Here is an 18,304-nt window from a genome sequence, read left to right on the forward strand (position 1 = left end):
AATACTAATCATCTTTTTCTGCCTTCCTTACCATACACACAATTTTCTCTGAAAAGGTACAAGTATTATTTCAGAGTTCTAATTAAATGATTTCACATAAAGAATAGTAAAAATGCACATTTTTATGGATCACAATAATGATAACAGTGATGACCACTATTAGTTGGGTACTATATTGGCAACATTTTATATACTAATTATTTTACACACATTGTTTAATACCACATATTTGTAAATAAGCCTTAGTCTCCCCATTTGTAAATGGTCACGCATCCAATAAATGGTGGAGCTGGGAACTGAACTCAAGTCAGTCTGACTGAAAAAGTCAATTGTTAATCACTGCAATGGACTGGTTGTTTGCAGTGAGAGAAAACAAAGCTTCTCTTGGGAAGATTAAAAAAATAAAAAGATCTGTAAGTTATTAGAACAAAGCGAGAGGAATAATGTTTCTCTATGTGCTAGGCTCACTGCCAAGGGGAATGGGAGTCGTGCAGATGGGAAGGATACATCTGCATTTCCAGATAGATTCCTCAAGCTTCAACCTCAAGAACACTCACTGGTATCAACGTGCTATATAACAGATAACTGAGGCCAGGTAACTTGTGATCAGTTAAGACATGGCTTGCCGACTCTGCCTGGCCCCCAAACACTATACTGAACATTCTCTGGCAGATCCAGAGCATAAGTCGGCAATCTTAAAGGTAGTCATAGAAGGAAGGAGAAATATTTGACAGGAAACTAAAAGACTGAATAAGAACAAAATATTAAAAGGCACGAGGAGGAAGTCAAATGAAGGTAAGAACTTTCCTAGGAGAAAAAACACAAATGAATAAAAATAATTTTCATAGGGAAAGCTCTTCCTCACAGGAAAAAGCAAGAATAAATAATAAAGTGATGAAATTAGAAAAATCACAATTTGGCAATCATTAGAGTAATAACTGATTCAGGGAAAACTCATCAGTGAAAGCAAAAAATAGTGGGGGAAAGTATGATGAAAAATAGGATACTGAACCATTCTCAAAGTGTCTCTCCACAAGAAACTTATTAAAGAAAAATAATAACTTTACAGTACACAAACCTGGCAGTCACCACCTTAACCAACTGAGGAAAGTGACCATCTCTAGTAATAGGACAAATAGACACCATTTGCTCCTGATATGATGCACTGAGAAAACACAACATTGCTTCTGGGGTATTCCTGCCAGAAGTACACAACCTGACTCCCCTGTGCACTTGCCCACCCCTCCCTCACTCCCCTACCCTCCTGACCAGGCTCTGGCCCTGACCCATTCGCTGTTGGGTCTTCTGCTAGGGAGGATGTTGGGTCTGTTGCTCCCTAGTACCCTGGCCCTCTGACTGTTGCTGGTCTCTGACTCCCTCCTCCCGGGGCCAGGCTCAGAACGAGCCAAGGATTGTCACCAGTGAAGAGGTCATTACTTAGTCCTGCTCTCCCTGTCACCCTGTAGTGTAACCTCACCTCCAGCTCTCACACCCAGACATACAGCTACTGGACAAAGAATGGGGTGGAAATGATTGCCATTTGTAAGAATGCCAGTAACATGGAATCTAGGATCAATAAGCCGAGAGCTGAGGATTCAGGAGAATACCACTGCGCATATCACTTTGTCAGCACTGTTAAAGCAAATGCCACCACTGAAGTGAAAGTTGTTTCTGACATCACTGGCCATAAATAGAGTGAGAACAAGAAGGAAGGGCAGGATGCCACGATGTACTGCAGGTCAGTTGGCTGCCTTTGCCCAGAGTGGATGTGGCGTGAGGAGAACAATATGCCCGTGGAGCTTGTCAATACTTCTGGCCGCTTCTTCCTCATCAATAAAGAAAATTATACTGAGTTGAGCATTATGAACTCCAGAGCACAGAAGATCCTGGCCAGCATGACTGTAATGCTACCAACTCCACTGGCTCCACTCTGCTGTCACCATCATCAAGATACGGAGCCACCTGGCCCCACTCTGGCCTTTCTTGGGAATTGTGGCTGAAATTATCATCCTTGTGGTGATTATTGTCGTGTACGAGGAGATGAAGAGGCCAGATGAGGTTCCTGACGACGATGAACCAGCTGGGCCAATGAAAACCAACTCTACCAACAATCACAAAGACAAAAACTCGTGCCAGAGAAACACCAATAAGTATTGTTTATAGTATCTTTGGGTTCCTGAAACTGGTGGCAACATGACCTGCTGAATTTTCTGCTTGGCCGTTTTCGCTTCTCTCTGCTTTCAAGTGAGCAACCCCACAACATCTGTCCAAAGCAGGCCTTATTCAGCCTCTTCTCTAAAGGTGACCTAGCTAGCTACATTTTGAACAATGCTTCAATGTAGAAGGTGTAAACTATTTTGGGCTTGATGTGCTGTGAATGTTGCTTTTTTTTCCTTTGTTAAAATATTTAAATAGAAGTGAAAAGGTCCTCTGAGAATCACGACATGCATGTGCCATTTTTTACTTGATGCAGCTGTTCAACGGTGCTTTAAAATGCACTGCTGCCATCTAGTGACACATTTTTGTAAAGCGCAGCAAAACCTATGGATACATACAGTATATAAATGTACATATATATTTATATTTTGGGGGGTGGGAGAAATCCAAAATAAAGTAAATGCTTGTTTCATTTTTAAGCTGCTGATATTCATTCCTTATTGTATGTTGTCAGATGAGGAAATGTGCAGTTCCGGTACTAAAGATGAGTAATATAAACTGAAATCTATAATTTTAAGGGCTTAACCTACAACTTTAATAAGAAGCGGGAACAGTCCGCTGAATGGGTATAATGAATTGCAGTATATACATGACTGCTTTTTAAGTGATTATTTTTTCTTTTGTTAAATCATGTAAATCCTTAAATCCGTTTGCACCGATGTGTTGAACCTTATTCTTGTACATTCAATAAAGGCAAACTTTTATAATTTTCCTTTTGTTTTCAACAACCTTAAAATGTTATAGCATGGTTGATATTCTATGCAACTATAGTTATGTTTTTTGGTTTGACACTGTATTTCTTCACACTGATTTAACGGTTGATGGTAGATTTTATAACCTACCTGCATGGTAGATTTTATAACCTACATCAGGGTTCCAATGCAGTGCGTAACCGTAGATGCATGTACTTGTGTTTTATGTAATTGCTGAAGTGTGATGATGTATAAAAAAAGTGGATTCACCTGTTTTTTAAAAATAAAACATTGACAAAAGAAAAAAAAAGTATACAACCTGAATCTAATATTGAAATAACATCACTCAAATCCAAATCAAGCAACACTATAAAATAATTGGCCTGTTCTTTAAAAAGATATTGTCATGAAACATTAAAAAAGAAGACCAAGAAATTGTTCTAGATTTAAAAAGTCTAAAGAGATGTAGAAGCAGAATGCAACACATGATCCAGCACTTTCTTTTGCTATTTATAACTAGGACAACTGGTGAAACACAAGTGAGGTGTGTATTACTAGTATTGTATCAATGCTGATACCCTTATTTTGGTGACTGTACCATAAGAGAATTTCCTTAATTATAGGAAAAACACATCAGAGTACTGGGCAAAGGATAAAGGAAATGTAGGGGAATCTAGGTGAAACATACACAGAAATTCTTTTACTACTTTGTAATTTTAGTGAACATCGAACATTAAGTTACTTGACTAAGTTAGTCTGAAGTCTGCAGGTCTAAAGCTAAAAGGAAAACAGCCCAACCTCCAGACAGGCATATCCTCTTCCCCCAGACTAGAGGCCTGATAACCCGGCCCTAGGAATTTACTGTCCAAGAGAGATGTCCTTGAGTTGACTAAATTGTGAGGAGTGAAGAAGAGATTGTTTTTTAACAATACTCACTTTCTGAATACCTTCTTCATTTACACACACCTTCGAGAAAATTTGTTTAAATATTTTGCTTAAGGCAAAGGCAAAAAAACGAATGGCTCCCAAACGCAGTTTGTGACTCATTTCATCCAAGATCTCACTAACTTCCTCTCGGAAGATATCAACTGATTGAAGGGATTCCTTGGAAAGCTAAGAGGAAAGGGAAAGCAAGAGTAAATTTCTGATAAAAACAAGCCGGACCTCTTTACTCAAACCAGTATGACTAGTTCCAAATCGATCAATATTACATAACTCAAAGATTGTGTGTTTTCTTAACTTAAATTGACATAATTTATTTTCCAACACAGTAAAAGTAGATAAAAGATCCTATCTAGACAAGTTTAAAGGCTAGAAGTTCCAGGAGAAACAGCTTTCTAGAGCAGCATTTTAGAGCACAGAAAGGACTTCACTTTTCCATTGGTTGTTAGTAAGTTTACATCCAAACTCTTTAAAATAAGGCATGGCCCATGACGTAGTATCCTGGCATTTGGTGGCTTCTCTCAGTAGACTACAGCAGCACTTCACCTGCTTGTTCAATGCTATTACAAGGTATTATACAGGTAAAAATACAAGATTACACTGAAATAACCAATTCCGACTACAAGAGGTGTATCAGTGCAAAAACCCCCAAACCCTCAAAGGATAATTAGAGAAATCAAGGATCTTACAATGGAATTTACTTTATTCACATGGCATTCCACATCTCTGGAAAGAGAACAAAATGTTTGCTGTGTGCTAGGACTGTCAAGGGCCTGGAGATGAACAAGTCACAGTTTCTGTCCTCCAGGAAGGCTGATTTCACCATTTGCACCTTCCCCTAAACAAGCGCTTTGAAAAGAAGTGACGTCTATGTGATAAATAGTGCCTATGCTTCCCAAAGGAGAATGCTCTACTTTAGGATGAGGCATAGCAGGTTAGAGGATGGGAAGTTAGAGCCCCAACTCCGTGAATGAGTGGCTTATCTTCTTTCATTGAGGTTAAATTCACACACTATAAAATTAATCATTTTAAAGTAAACAATTTGGGAGTATTTAGTACATTCACAAACACTGTGCAATCGCCACCTCTATCTAGTTCCATATCGTACCATTTTGAGGGCTCAGTTCAATAGGCCCAAGGAGGAACTGGGATGACTATTTCCACTGACTTGTGTTCCTTTGATTTACTGAGGTTCTCTGAAACAGTGACCTTACTTGGCAAGAAAAGGTTTAGTAATATGGTCAGAAAAGAGCTGATACTGAATGCAAATGGACCGAATGAATAGGAGGTGGGGAAGTAAAGAGAGTGGCCATAGAATAACTGAAAAATTTGAATGAGAAGAACAGGGAGGCTATCGCTTAAAGCAAAAATGCTTTCCCAAGATGGAAAAGGCTTGGACCAGGTTTTTGTTTTTATTAATTAGCATTTCACTTTTTTAAAAAGTATACTAAAATACAAGTAATACAAAATTGACCATTTTAACCACTTAAGTGTACAGCTCAGTGATCTGAAAGCCTTGGAGCTGTTTACAGATTAAACAGAAGAAACCGGCTGAGAGAGAGAGAGGCTAAAGACAGAGGGGAGGGAGAGGGTGCCTGCCAGAGGCCTTACAACAGGCTGGAAGAGGTGGCCCCCAGACCACAGATGTGGGGTTAGCTTTGACCAAGAGAACAGGCTTTTTGTCTCTGAGGCTGAACTAAAAGGCACACAGGGGCTTGAGTGTAGATATAGATACATTTGAAGGTAAGGATCGGGAATTAAGGAGGATAGTGTCTAATATTTCCATTATCTCAAAGGAAAACATATGATCATTTGCTAACAGCAAGAAGAGAAGATCAGCAATCTTAGTGACCGACAGTATACAAAAGGAAAGCAAGAAGTTGAAGATGGCATCCAGATCTGTGGTTTGAGCAACTAGTATATGAAGGGGCCATTCTTAGAGAAAACTGGGTAAGGGTGGGAGGTAATATATCTAGGTACACGGTACAGGGCTGGGAGTGGGAGGGGTAAAGAGTTTGATTTAGACATCTTGAATGTGAGGTGCTTTTGGAATTTCCAAGCTGATATTCCAGTAGACATATGGAACTCAAATGAGATCTGAGCTGAAGGAATAGATACTATTTATCTATATTATTACATTATTATTTATTACAATAGGGAGATGTCAGCATAAAAAGGGTACTTAAAATCCTGGCAATAAATAAAACTGCCCAGTGAGTGGGTAGAATAAGAAAGAAGGGGTTAGAATAAAATCCTGAAGAATACCAGCATTTAAAGGGCCAAGAAGGGCCAGGCATGGTGGACCCACACCTGTAATCCCAGCATTTTGGGAGGCTAAGGTGGGAGGATCACTTGAGGCTAAGAGTTCCAGAGCAGCCTGGGCAAGATAGCGAGACCCTGTCTCTACAAAAAATTTCAAAAATTAGTTGGGTGTAGTAATGCATGCCTGTAGTCTCAGCTACTTGGGAGACTGAAATGGGAGGATTGCTTGAGCCCAGGAATTTGAGGCTGCAGTGAGCTATGATCAGGCCACTGCACTCCAGCCTGGGTGACAGAATGAGACTCTGTCAATCAATCAATTAATCAATCAAGGGAAGGCAAAGGAAGAGAAGCTCATAAAAGCAACTGAGGAATGATCAAAAAGATATGGGGGCTTAGGGTGAGGGTATGGTGCCATGGTAAGAAAGGAGAGAGAACAAGTGCCAAAGGCTATCACGGATTTGAACGAGGTGGATTTCAGCCATGAGGAAGTCATTCACAAGCTTGGAAAGAGATGTTACAGTGAATCAGAAACCAGATTCCAGCAAGCTCAGTAGTAAATGAAGGAATGAGGGGGTTTAGCAGTAAGTGTAGACAACATAGCCAATTTCTTAAAAGAGGAGAGAGGCAGAGGTGGGGAAGAAAGAGATGAGAGAAACTAGAGAAGGGAGGGGTCAAAGGAGGTCTATTTAGGCTGGATGAGATGTAACATGTCAAATGCTGATGGAAAAGAGCTGATAAAGAGGAAGAAGGTGAAGACATATAACGGATGGTCAATAGAGCAAAATCCCTGAGAATGAAGGAGGGGTAGAATTCAGAACAAAGGAACAGGGTAGGGATTAAACTCAAAACAGGAGGAGGGGATCCTCTGCCATTTTAATAGGAGGGATAAAGAAAATGATGAGTTTTGGATGCAGGTAAATTGGTATATTTGGTCACAGGAGGTTGAGAGAGCTCTCATATAATGGTTTAAATTTTCTTTGTGACAGAGGAAGAAAAGTCAGCTGCTGAGAGCAAGAGGAGGGGGAGAATTGGAGGTTCCGAGAGAGTGGGGCAGCTAAAACTTGCCATTTTGGAGAATGGGAGACGGTTCACTACAGAAACAAAGAATTATTGGGTAAGATGGAAAGCCCAATTGGGCTGCATAATCATGAATTTGTAACGATTCCAATCTATCTAGATTATGTGATTTTTTTTCTCACCAGCACAGCCAAGTTTGAGAAACACTGGCTTGAATAAAATCTTTTAAATGAATAAGTCACTCTTAACCTGGCTGTGCATTAGGATTATTTGACAAGCTTTAAAAAAAAGCATAAGAAAAAGAGAGAGAAGCCTGGGTCCTATCCCAGACCAGTTAAATCAGAATCTCTGTACCTGGGGCCAAGGCATCATCGTTATTTTTTTATTCACTAATTCAACAAATGTTTATTAAAGCCTGCTATGTGCTAGGAGGCACTAGGAATACAGCCGTAAAAAAAAAAAAGATAAAAATTCTTGCCTTTAGGGAGCTTACGTTCTAGTGGATAATAATAGTTAACTTTTTGCAAAAGTTCTCCAAGAGATTCTAACGAAAAGCCAGTGCTGAGAACCACTGTTGTTAGCATCTAATTGATGAGGAAACTTGACTTCATCTATGAGAAAGGCACAGCTAGAGAAAACGGATAGCTTCTCCATACGTAAGGCCAATCAAAACAAAGAGATTGGGAGCACTGGTCATGACCAAGTCAAAAGAGAAAACAGAGCAGAGATAAAAGAATTTTCCATAAACCTGATTAAACTCCAGTTAAAAGTTAAAAAAGCAAGATCTCTATAGGCAAACTTCAGAACATGGGAGTCAAAAATTTAAAACTTGAAAACTGAACAGGCACAGTGGCTCCCTCTTATAAACCCAGCAACTTGGGAGGCTGAGGCGAGAGGATCGCTTGAGCCCAGGAGTTCGAGGCTGCAGTGAGCTATGATTGTGCCAGCGCACTCCAGCCTGGGTGACAGAGTGAGACCCCATTTTTAAAATAAAAAACTTGAAAACTGTCTTTCTTCTTCACCAACTGGAAACCAGAGCAGATACAAATGGTCAGAAAGGAAGCTATAGAACAAATAAAGTCTAAGGCAATATCCTGGAGCTGAAACCGAAGATATCTCTACTAAAAACTAGAGGTATCAGGCAAGATCAGGAAGAGGCCTCACACACGAATGGAGTCAGTCCTACCTGTGGGGAAGATGAGCGCAAGCCACAGTCTGCGGAATAAAGAGGCAGTGCTTCAATGTTAATATTCTTTAATAGCCAGCATTAAGCAAGAATACTGCAATTCTGAATGAGTTCCTCCTTCCTTTACAAAAACACACAATTAGTTGCATGCGTGATTTCCTTTAAGACATTTATAGAGGACCAAAAATAAAAAAGGGAGAGCATATTCCTTCTGAAAACAAAGAAAACAGGGTCCTGGAGTGATAGGAGACTGCTCCTAGTAATAATGAGGCAAGAGGGTCTGGGAGGGATCAAGCACCAGAGAAGCAACCGCTGCAAATTCATGTTCATCACCGGTGGACCTGTGACCACATGAACACTTGGTAACAGGGTACAGAGTGCCAGCCACCAGGAAGCTCTAGCCCTACCCATTGAACACCTTCATTCTGACATCTGTAAATCACGCATCCATGATGGGACTTAGCTTTCCTCCTAAACTGGTTCCCTCTTCTATGTTCCCTATTTCAGTGAATCATCCTTGACTCTCCTTTCCTTCCCTTCCTACACCCAACTGGTCACTAAATAAGGTTGACTCTACCTCTCAAATTGCTTAAAATCTGTCCATTTCTCTGTTTCTACAACCCAAATCCAGGCAACTAAAATTGCATAAAGGGATCACTGCAAGAGCATCACAAGCAGACTTACTCTCTTTAGTTTTAGCAGAATGGTATTTCTAAAACATCAACTGATGATCATGTCAACCTTTCAATGGCTTTGCACTGTATGTAGGATAAAATGCAATTCCTCTATGTGGTTTACAAAGCCTTTCACAACATGTCCAGGTTCATTTCTTTCTTTTTTTTTTTTTTTGACACAGAGTCTGGCTCTGTTGTCCGGGCTAGAGTGCCGTGGCGTCAGCCTAGCTCACAGCAACCTCAAACTACTGGGCTCAAGCGATCCTCCTGCCTCAGCCTCCCGAGTAGCTGGGACTACAGGTATGTGCCACCATGCCCGGCTAATTTTATATATATATATATTTTTTTTTTAGTTGTCCAGATCATTTCTTTCTATTTTTTGGTAGAGACGGGGTCTCATTCTTGTTCAGGCTGGTCTCAAACTCCTGACCTTGAGCGATCCACCCACCTCAGCCTCCCAGAGTGCTAGGATTACAGGCATGAGCCATCGAGCCCGGCCTGGTTCATTTCTTATCATCATCCATTCTTTGCTCTTTGGTCTGGTCATACAGTACTACTTTCAGTGTGGTGAAAGTCCTGTTCTCTCTTGGCTCCAGTCCTTAAAATAAGCCAGTGGTTCCCAAACCTTGCTATATTTCGGAATCTCCTGGGCTTCTTTAAAAACTGATGTCTGGCCCCCGCCTCCTGACATTTTGATTTAATTGGCATGGGGGTGATATGCAGATACAGCGACTTTTAAAAGCTCCCTGAAGAATTCTCCTGTGGAGGTTTGAAAACCATGGGAATAAGTGATCTACTCTAGGAGCACTCTTCTTTACCCACTTCACTTGGGAAACCCCTAATCATCTTTCAGGTCTCATTTAAAACAAAATCACTTGCCTGCCTCCCTACACCAAATTCGTTGCTACTATAATTAATTAGTGTCCCTGCATGTAGGGCTACCACTAGCATGTCTCATATTTCATTGTAACTGACTGTACAATTGTCACTGTTCCCTACCAGAGTATACACTGTGCTCAATTTGTTCACTGTTAGACCTCCAGTGTCTAGCAAAGAGCTAAAACATGTTATGGATACCACAGGTATATGATGAATGTAATGAATATAGCTCAACCTAAAAGGAGACATTAAAGATAGCAAAATAAATTCACAGAATCGAGAAGAGAAAGAACATGCTGATAATGAACAAATCTATCCATGGCTAAAGAGGGAATAACTTACCTCTTTAATGACATAACGAATCTCGTCAGAATTGAGAACACTACATTTAATATCAATTGGCTTACATGGAGTAATTCCCTTATAGACAAGAGGTGTATAGCATTTCATTGCAAATTTCAAGTCACTGACATGTCGTCTCTCTTCTAAAATATCTTCAAACTCATCCCACTTTTTGAGATCCTTCTGTGGATAAGGCAAATGAAAGAAAGTAATAAGCACATATTGTAAAATAAATTAGGACAGATTAGACTATATTGGGAAGGTTTTATCTCTGCCAAAATTTTTATTCTATGACATATGAATAAGAGAAGAGTGTTCTGATGTTAGATTTTCATATACTAAGAAAAAGAGATATAAAGATAATTAAGATTGATAAATTGATAATGAATTATCATAATATTTATTATATTTCTGATTGCTATCCTTGTAAAGCCAGAATCACTTTCGGAAATTTAACCAAGAAAGCAAAGATGAGACATTAAACTCTAGAGTAATCTGGTCAATTTTACACAGTTTCATCTATCACATTGACAAATGTCTTATTTGCTTCTACTTAGCTTTAAAAATTAAATCAAAGCATACACTAGAAACCCAAAATTATGTCAGATAAACCCACAGGGGTGCAAACTGAAGAAAAAATCACTCAAGAAAAAAGCACTCCCATATAAGCTAATACTGTGACAATGTTCTCATCTCCTGTCCGGCCACCGCAATTCAGCTTCTATCCAACCAGCCCCTAAAACTTCTCTTTATAAGGATACCAGTGACTTCCAAATTACTAATTTAAAAAAAAAAAAGCATTTTTCTGATTATAAAAGTAACAGTAGTAATAATAATTATAGCTTACTAAGTGTCAGGCACGATTCTAAGAGCTTTACATATTAAAGAACAACCCTCACCACAAACTTATGAAGCAGTTGTTATCACCCCCATTTTACAATGGGAAACCAAGGCACAGAGAAGTGAAATAATTTACACAAGGTCCCACAGCTTGTAAAGGGCAGAGACAGGATTCAAACTTGAGCCTACAGCTTCACAGACCTTGCTCCTAACCGCTACCCCATACTACTCACCATGTTTGTTTGTGGAAAATTTGGAAACATGTAAACATATAAGCAACTATAAATTGCCCACAATTTTATACCTCAGGAATATTATTAGTAGTTTCTTTATTTTTTCATTCGTAGCTATAGAAATATTTTTATTCAAAATATGAATACCAGTTTATCTTATCTTTTCAATTATGAATATATTCCTATATTAAATATTATTTTAAAATATTTTAGTGGCAGCATAATCATCTTTATGTACCCTAACTTTCTCCTCTTCTTTTTTTCTTTTTCCAGAGACAGGGTCTTACCCTGTCGCCCAGGCTGGAGTGGCATGATCAGAGCTCACTGTACCCTCGAATACCTAGGCTCAAGCAATCTTCCTGCCTCAGCCTCCTGAGTAGCTGGGACTACAGGTGTGTGCCACCACACCCAGCTAATTTTTTCTCTTTTTTAATTTTTGTAGAGATGAGGTCTCACTATGTTGCCCAAGCTGGTCTCGAACTCCTGGCCTCAAGCGATCCTTCCCACCTCGGTCTCCCCTAGTGCTGGGATTATAGGCATGAGCCACTGTGCCCAGCCTCCTAACCTCTTAAATAATTTTTTTTAACTAAAATTAAAGTGATACATGCTTATTGTAAACATTTAGAGACTACAGTAAAGGACAAAGAAAGTAATTAAAATTACCTGCAATCCCATGATCTAGAGACCATTTCAATGAATGCTTTTTTCTCTGCATTGTAGATACATTTTCCCTCACCCCACACACATACACTATGATTTGCAAGTGATTTTTTCACTTAATGTCATAAACTCTCCTCCATGTCATTTAAGTTTCTTCCATTATTTTTAATGTTGTACATGTGAATGTTTCAGTCCTTGCTATTATACAAAAATGCAACATTCTTAAGCATAACCTTTGTGCACAATTCTTATTATTTCTTTCAATTTGATCATTCAATCCTGACCTCCTTCCAGTTCTGCAAATCCTCCTGGACTTCTCTACAGCCTGACGCCATTTTTAAATGCTCCCTCCTTACCCCAACCTCCAATCATCCTGAAATTTTCCTGCTTTGGTTTTTAATTCATGACTCTCTTGTCACAGTGGAAAATCCACCTCATTTCTCTAATCCAGTGATTCTTAACCTGGGGGAAGTTTTCCCCTCAGAACTATAAATGTGTCTTCTTTCCTCCCACTTCCCTTTTACTAAGTTAACATCGCCAACCCTCCTCTCTTCACCCCACATACTGTGCTGGGTGCTCTCACCTACCCCACTGGTTTAAAGTACTAAATATATATATGCTTCCAAATCTTTTGCCCTGTTCTCTTCTCCCACGTAAGCTCCCAACATACACATTTAGTTGCAAACACTTCACACTTGGCCTTTCCAAAACCAAACCCATTTCTCTTCTGCACAGTCCCACAACATGATCATTTTCCTGAACTCTCAATCATCAGCTGCCACACCATCTACACCCCTTTGAATCATTCTACATGCCTTCTCGCTCATCCTTTCCATCCAATCCTGTTAACACGGCCTGTAACAACGTACCACATCTACTCCTCATTCCCATGGCCACTGCTTCAGCACAGCCTTCCTGTTCCTAGTAGGAACTCAGTCGGTTTGTAGAATGAAAAAATAAATTACTGAATGAAACCATTTATTGAATCCTGTTGATGATGGCTTCCCAATATTCACAGGATAAAGCTCAAAACTTCCCCAATCTGGCCTTTATCCAACCAATGTCTAATCCAGTGGTTTTTAACTCAGGGTGCACATTAAAATAAATTGGGGACACTTAAAAAAAATACCAGTTTCCACCCCTGTAGATTCTTGATTAATTTTGTCTGTGAGTGGTACACAGGCATCAGAATTTTTTTTTTTTTTTTTTGGAGACAGTGAGTCTTGCTCTATTGTCCCAGCTAGAGTACAGTGGTATCATAGTAGCTCACTGCAACCTCAAACTCCTGGGCTCAAGAGATCCTCCTGCCTCAGCCTCCCGAGTAGCCGGAACACAGGTGTGTGCCACCAAGCCTGGCTAATTTTTTCTATTTTTCGTAGTGACAGGGTCTCACTCTTGCTCAGGCTGGTCTAGAACTCCTGAGCCCGAGCAATCCTCCTGCCTTGACCTCCCAGAGTGCTAAGATCCGCATCAGAATTCTTTTTAAAAGTACTGGAAGTGATTCCTGTGTGCAGTTAGGGTTGAGCACTACTGCTTGTTAACTGGCCTTCGGTATCCACGCTGGGGAAATATTTGCTATCATTAAATAAAGATATTTACATGGCTACTCACCCAGGAACACAATACAAATAAGAACCCAAGCAAGAACATTAAGGTGAAGTATTTCTCTCCCATCTTAATTATCAGAGCAGGCCTTTCCCTATCAATTGCTAAAGAGGCCTTCCTTGTACCTTCCTTTCTACTGCTCTGGAGGATCCATCCCAAGGTAGTCACTGAAAGCCCACAATGTACCAGGCAACGTTTTATAGGCTGAGGATATAGCATGAACAGGGCAGGCAAGGGACTGCACTGAGACAGCTTACATGCCCTCAAGGAAAGACAGACAAATAAACAAAGTAAGTTCACTTAATAATACCACCAGTAGCGTGCTGGTCGATGTTTAACCATTTAACAACTGATATGGGAGAGCCCTGAGTTACAGCGTTTGCCAATTTCTATAGAATATATACTCCCCCTATGGCAGATTTCAAGCCACCAATATGACCCCACTGAACACAGACTTGGCGAGAGACACCCAGTAGCATTTGGTTATAGTGGATCTCTACCTTCCAGTATGATGGACATAAATAACCTGAAGAGCATAGGTAATGGTAAAAATCAGTAAAATAATTAAGAAATGCTAAGTTTTTAGTATTTATTAACATTACCTTTGTTTTTAACAGAATTTAATTATAAATTTAAATAATGTTTAATTTTTAATTTTTAATAATGGCTGTATTTTAACAATGGCCTCGCAAATCATGAAAATTTAACAATCAGCTCTTGCAATACAGTACAAGACTGTAGTGCACCACTGGAAAAAGAATACAAAGAATAAAATGGGGTGACTAATGAGGACAAATGATTGGAGAGCTACTTTAGATGGAATCGTTGCGGAAGGCCTCTCTGAGGAGGTGATATTTGAGTTGGGACCTCAATAAAGAAAAGAGCCAGAAACAAAAACTTCTGAGAAAACATAGCACGCCACATAGAGGGGACTATGAGCATTTTGTGGAGAGAGCATGCTTGCTGTCTGAGAAGCAGAAGGCCAGAGTGGCTGAAGACCAGTGAACAAGATTAGTAAAGTCAGAGCAGCATCAGTTACCAGATAATCTAAAGTCCTGTGAGACACTGTGAGGCGTTCAGGTCTTTCATTCAGACTCTAACAGGAAGTCCTGATTTGGATTATGGCACACCAGTGGTTACCCATGCCCAGTCTTCTTTTCATCCTGTGGTCTCGCTGAAGGATTGCTGGCTCATCTATGACTTCAGATACAACCTACTTGATGAGTGCCAAATCTATATATCTAAGCCACACCTTCCTCTCTTGCTCGAGCACCATATTTCTACCTGTACCTGGATGTCTCCCCAACACCTTGTGATGCATCTGGTCCATGACATGATGTTCCCCAAGTTAAAAATCATTGCTTTTGGCCGGGCGTGGTGGCTCACGCCTGTAATCCTAGCACTCTGGGAGGCCGAGGCAGGCGGATTGTTTGAGCTCAGGAGTTCGAGACCAGCCTGAGCAAGAGCGAGACCCCGTCTCTACCAAAAATAGAAAGAAATTAATTGGACAGCTAAAAATATATAGAAAAAAAAAATTAGCCGGGCATGGTGGCACATGCCTGTAGTCCCAGCTACTTGGGAGGCTGAGGCAGAAGGATTGCCTGAGCCCAGGAGTCTGAGGTTGCTGTGAGCTAGGCTGACGCCACAGCACTCACTCTATTCTGGGCAACAAAGCGAGACTCTGTCTCAAAAAAAAAAAAAAAAAAAAAAATCATTGCTTTTGCCTCTTACATCTCAAACTGAACACACCCTAAACTGCAATTACTACATCGCCCTGACTAAACCTGCTCTGCTCCTTTCCTATCAGTGAAAGGCATCATCATCTGCCCAGTTGCCAGGTAAGACACCCAAGCATCAACTTCAGACTGCCTCCTTTTCCTTTGCCACCACATTCTTCTTGTTCTAAGGGCTGATGATTTATTGTCCTAAATGTCACACCAATTCTTCCATCTCCCTTCTTCCCAGGCCCACTGTCACTGTCTCACTTCAGGCTTCATCACTTCTCTGGGTTATTGAAATGGCATCCTAATCGATCTCCACGCTTATTATGCATCAGATTCCTTCCCCAATCTCATTCTCTTCCCACAGTCTCTACTTAAGCAAAAGAGGTTACCCACACAATCACACCAGAAACCTAGCATTCTTAGACTTTCAAAATATAAATGTTAACATTAAGATCTCCCATAAAGTTAAGATTTTATATTTGAGGGTATGTAAACATGATACATAAAATTCCTTTAGGAAGTACCCTCTGTCTACTTCCTTAGTTTTGTTTCTCATGGTCTCCTTTATTCTGTCTACCCAAATCTAACTATTTATAACCCCAAATATGCAAGGAAGTGGTTTTCTTACACTGATGCCTATGACAGTCTTCCCTCCCTCATCTCCCATTTAGACCTCAAAAACTCAGCTCAAGTGTCACCTTCTTTTAGAAGCCTTCTCCAAGTCCCCAAACAGGTTAAGTGCGCCTTCTCCTTACTCCCACAATACGCTGTACATACTTCAATCATTGCCTTTATCCCACTTAATTGTAATTATCTGTTTACTTTTAGGACTTCCTGTGCCCTCAAAGGCAAGGGTCGGATCTGCTGGGAATAATGACTAGGATACTGTACGTACTCCTAATGTTTGCTGTAATCAGCAGTATCTTAAACATTTCTAAGTGCTACTTTCAGATTAGACAGAGACTATTACACAGTAACAGCACGGCTGAGGAAATAAAGACAGCCTGAAGCAGTAAGAAAAAGTCCAGGTTATTATAGAAGCAAAGGCTATGGAGTCACAAACAGTATCAGGAACCACTGGTAAAGAGATGATTGCTGTCCAGCATTAGAAGTAGGGTATGCTTACATACAATTGTCTTAGTCTTTCACATGAAAAAGTTGACAAAAGTCTTATCACTAAAGAATCACTGGTGAAAGGGAAAGTAAAAAAAACCAACTCCTTCCTTTAATAACAAAAGAAAAATTCCAGTCAATTCACAAACCAATTTGGGGTCCAAAAAGCTACACACTACAAGCTGGATCTGCAACACACAGCTCCTCTTTCCTATACACCTGCTCTGGAATAGCAGAGTAAGAAAACAAAGTCGAAGCATGGGGGATGCCTCTACAGCCAGGGTCCCCAACCTATGGTGAGTTGTATAATTATTTCGTTATATATTACAATGTGATAATAATAGAAATAAAAGTGCAAAATAAATGTAATGCGCTTGAATACCCCAAAAACCATCCCTGCCCCCCCATGGAAAAATTGTCTTCCATGAAAATGGCCCCTGGTGCCAAAAATATTGGGGACCGCTACTCTACAGCAGTGTGGGTTGAGAAGGTCAATGATGAGAAGGGTTAAAGTGATAAGCTTTAAAGAAGTAGGCAGTTAACAGCAATCATAAACCCTAAGTTCTTGACAGAGAGGGAGGCAACAGAAGTTTCCCCATGTTCCAAAGAATATTGGTGTCCCAATTTGAAGGTAGACGTATTTTCTTTTGAAATTGGGGCTTCTGTTTATCATGCTGTTTTGTGTTTTCCTGTTTGACCTTCCTGCACAAACAAACACCGTACTTAAGTCAGAAACTGACACTAACCACCAGGACATGGTAATATACTTTTAAAATGCATTCTTTTATTTCCTTCTAAAGCAGTCAAAAAGTAATTTGGTGGTTAAAAACAACAACAAACAAAAACCAGAGCAGCTGCTCCGGGATTGAGCAACCCTGAGGGCTGCAAAGCTTCCACCTCATAATTTCTTCATGAAAATTGTGAGCAACCAACATCCTGCTGGCAAAAAAGACCCGTTAAAACCAGGAGAGAAAGAGGGGGTTGGGGGTGAAAAGGCAAGTTGGAGAGAGGCTGGGTGGCATTGGTTGTCCTCCAAAATGATTTATGGAAAAAGTACAATGAATGGCAGACAAAAACAGGCAATAGAAATTTCCAGAAGTTCTGAATTTTCCCATATTAGAGTCTTTTTAAAAACACTATTTTCACATAGAAGCCAAATACTTTTCTGCCAAGAACATAACATCAGCGAGAAGGCTGGGTGTTGAGCCACACGGGCTACCTTAAGCTGGGTCAGACCCGCAGGTTTCTCAAGTTTGCCCACGCTAATGTGAAGGGCGACACGCCCTTGCTAGAGATCGGAAGACTCCAATTCTCATCCCTCATGCCTGTGTCCAGGGGCTTTCTGAAAGCCCATCGGCTGAGGGTGGGAAAGAGAAGGAACGAGCAGAAAGGAACCAAACGGCCCATCACCACCGGTAGAAACTTCTAAAAGCAAACATACATTCACACAGACACACAATACATCGTTGCCTTGGAAACGAAGCCAACCACCTGACCCTGACTCGGGACTCACTCCTTTGGGTAGGGGTCTTGGGCTGGAGGAAGCTGGGGCTGAGAGAAGGGGTTCGTCTCTCGCAGCCCCGCCCAGGCCTCGTCCCCTGGGCGCTTACCGAGTAGAGCAGCGCGACCCCGCTGGAGCTGGTGGGGCCGACGGAGAAATAAGAGTTAGATGAATTGGAGGAATCCATGGTGCGGCTGCCTTCTCGGGTGGGGCCTGGAGTTCTTTGCTAAGCAGTGCTGCTGCTGCTGCTCGTGGGGGCGGTTCTTTCGTGCAGGGAGGCCCGACCTCGCCTGAGGCACCCTGTGCAGCCGCTCCACAGGACCCCGGGCGCCGCCATCTCAACCAGGACGGAAGCCGCGCGGGGCCCTGCCGCGCACGCGCACAGACGCCGGAACCCGGAAGCAGGGCTGCCGCGCG

General features: G+C 40.9%; 1 protein-coding gene and 1 pseudogene across 1 annotated transcript in view; one reads left to right on the top strand and one right to left on the bottom strand.

The window, feature by feature from the left end:
- Positions 1–18,276, bottom strand: part of GNPAT (glyceronephosphate O-acyltransferase) — a 33,235-nt gene extending 14,959 nt beyond the window's left edge. The window contains exons 1-3 of the mRNA XM_012660291.1: positions 17,997–18,276; positions 10,212–10,394; positions 3,846–4,022 (exon numbers count right to left, since the gene is read on the bottom strand). Coding sequence (XP_012515745.1) covers positions 3,846–4,022; positions 10,212–10,394; positions 17,997–18,074 — 438 coding nt within the window. The 5' untranslated portion in view covers positions 18,075–18,276. The remainder of the gene's footprint in view (positions 1–3,845; positions 4,023–10,211; positions 10,395–17,996) is intronic.
- On the top strand, positions 1,318–2,163 carry LOC105823066 (annotated as a pseudogene).
- Positions 18,277–18,304: the final 28 nt, after the last annotated feature.

Source organism: Propithecus coquereli, unplaced genomic scaffold (genome assembly GCF_000956105.1).
Source record: "Propithecus coquereli isolate 6110/MARCELLA unplaced genomic scaffold, Pcoq_1.0 Scaffold66, whole genome shotgun sequence".
Classification (NCBI taxonomy): domain Eukaryota; kingdom Metazoa; phylum Chordata; class Mammalia; order Primates; family Indriidae; genus Propithecus; species Propithecus coquereli.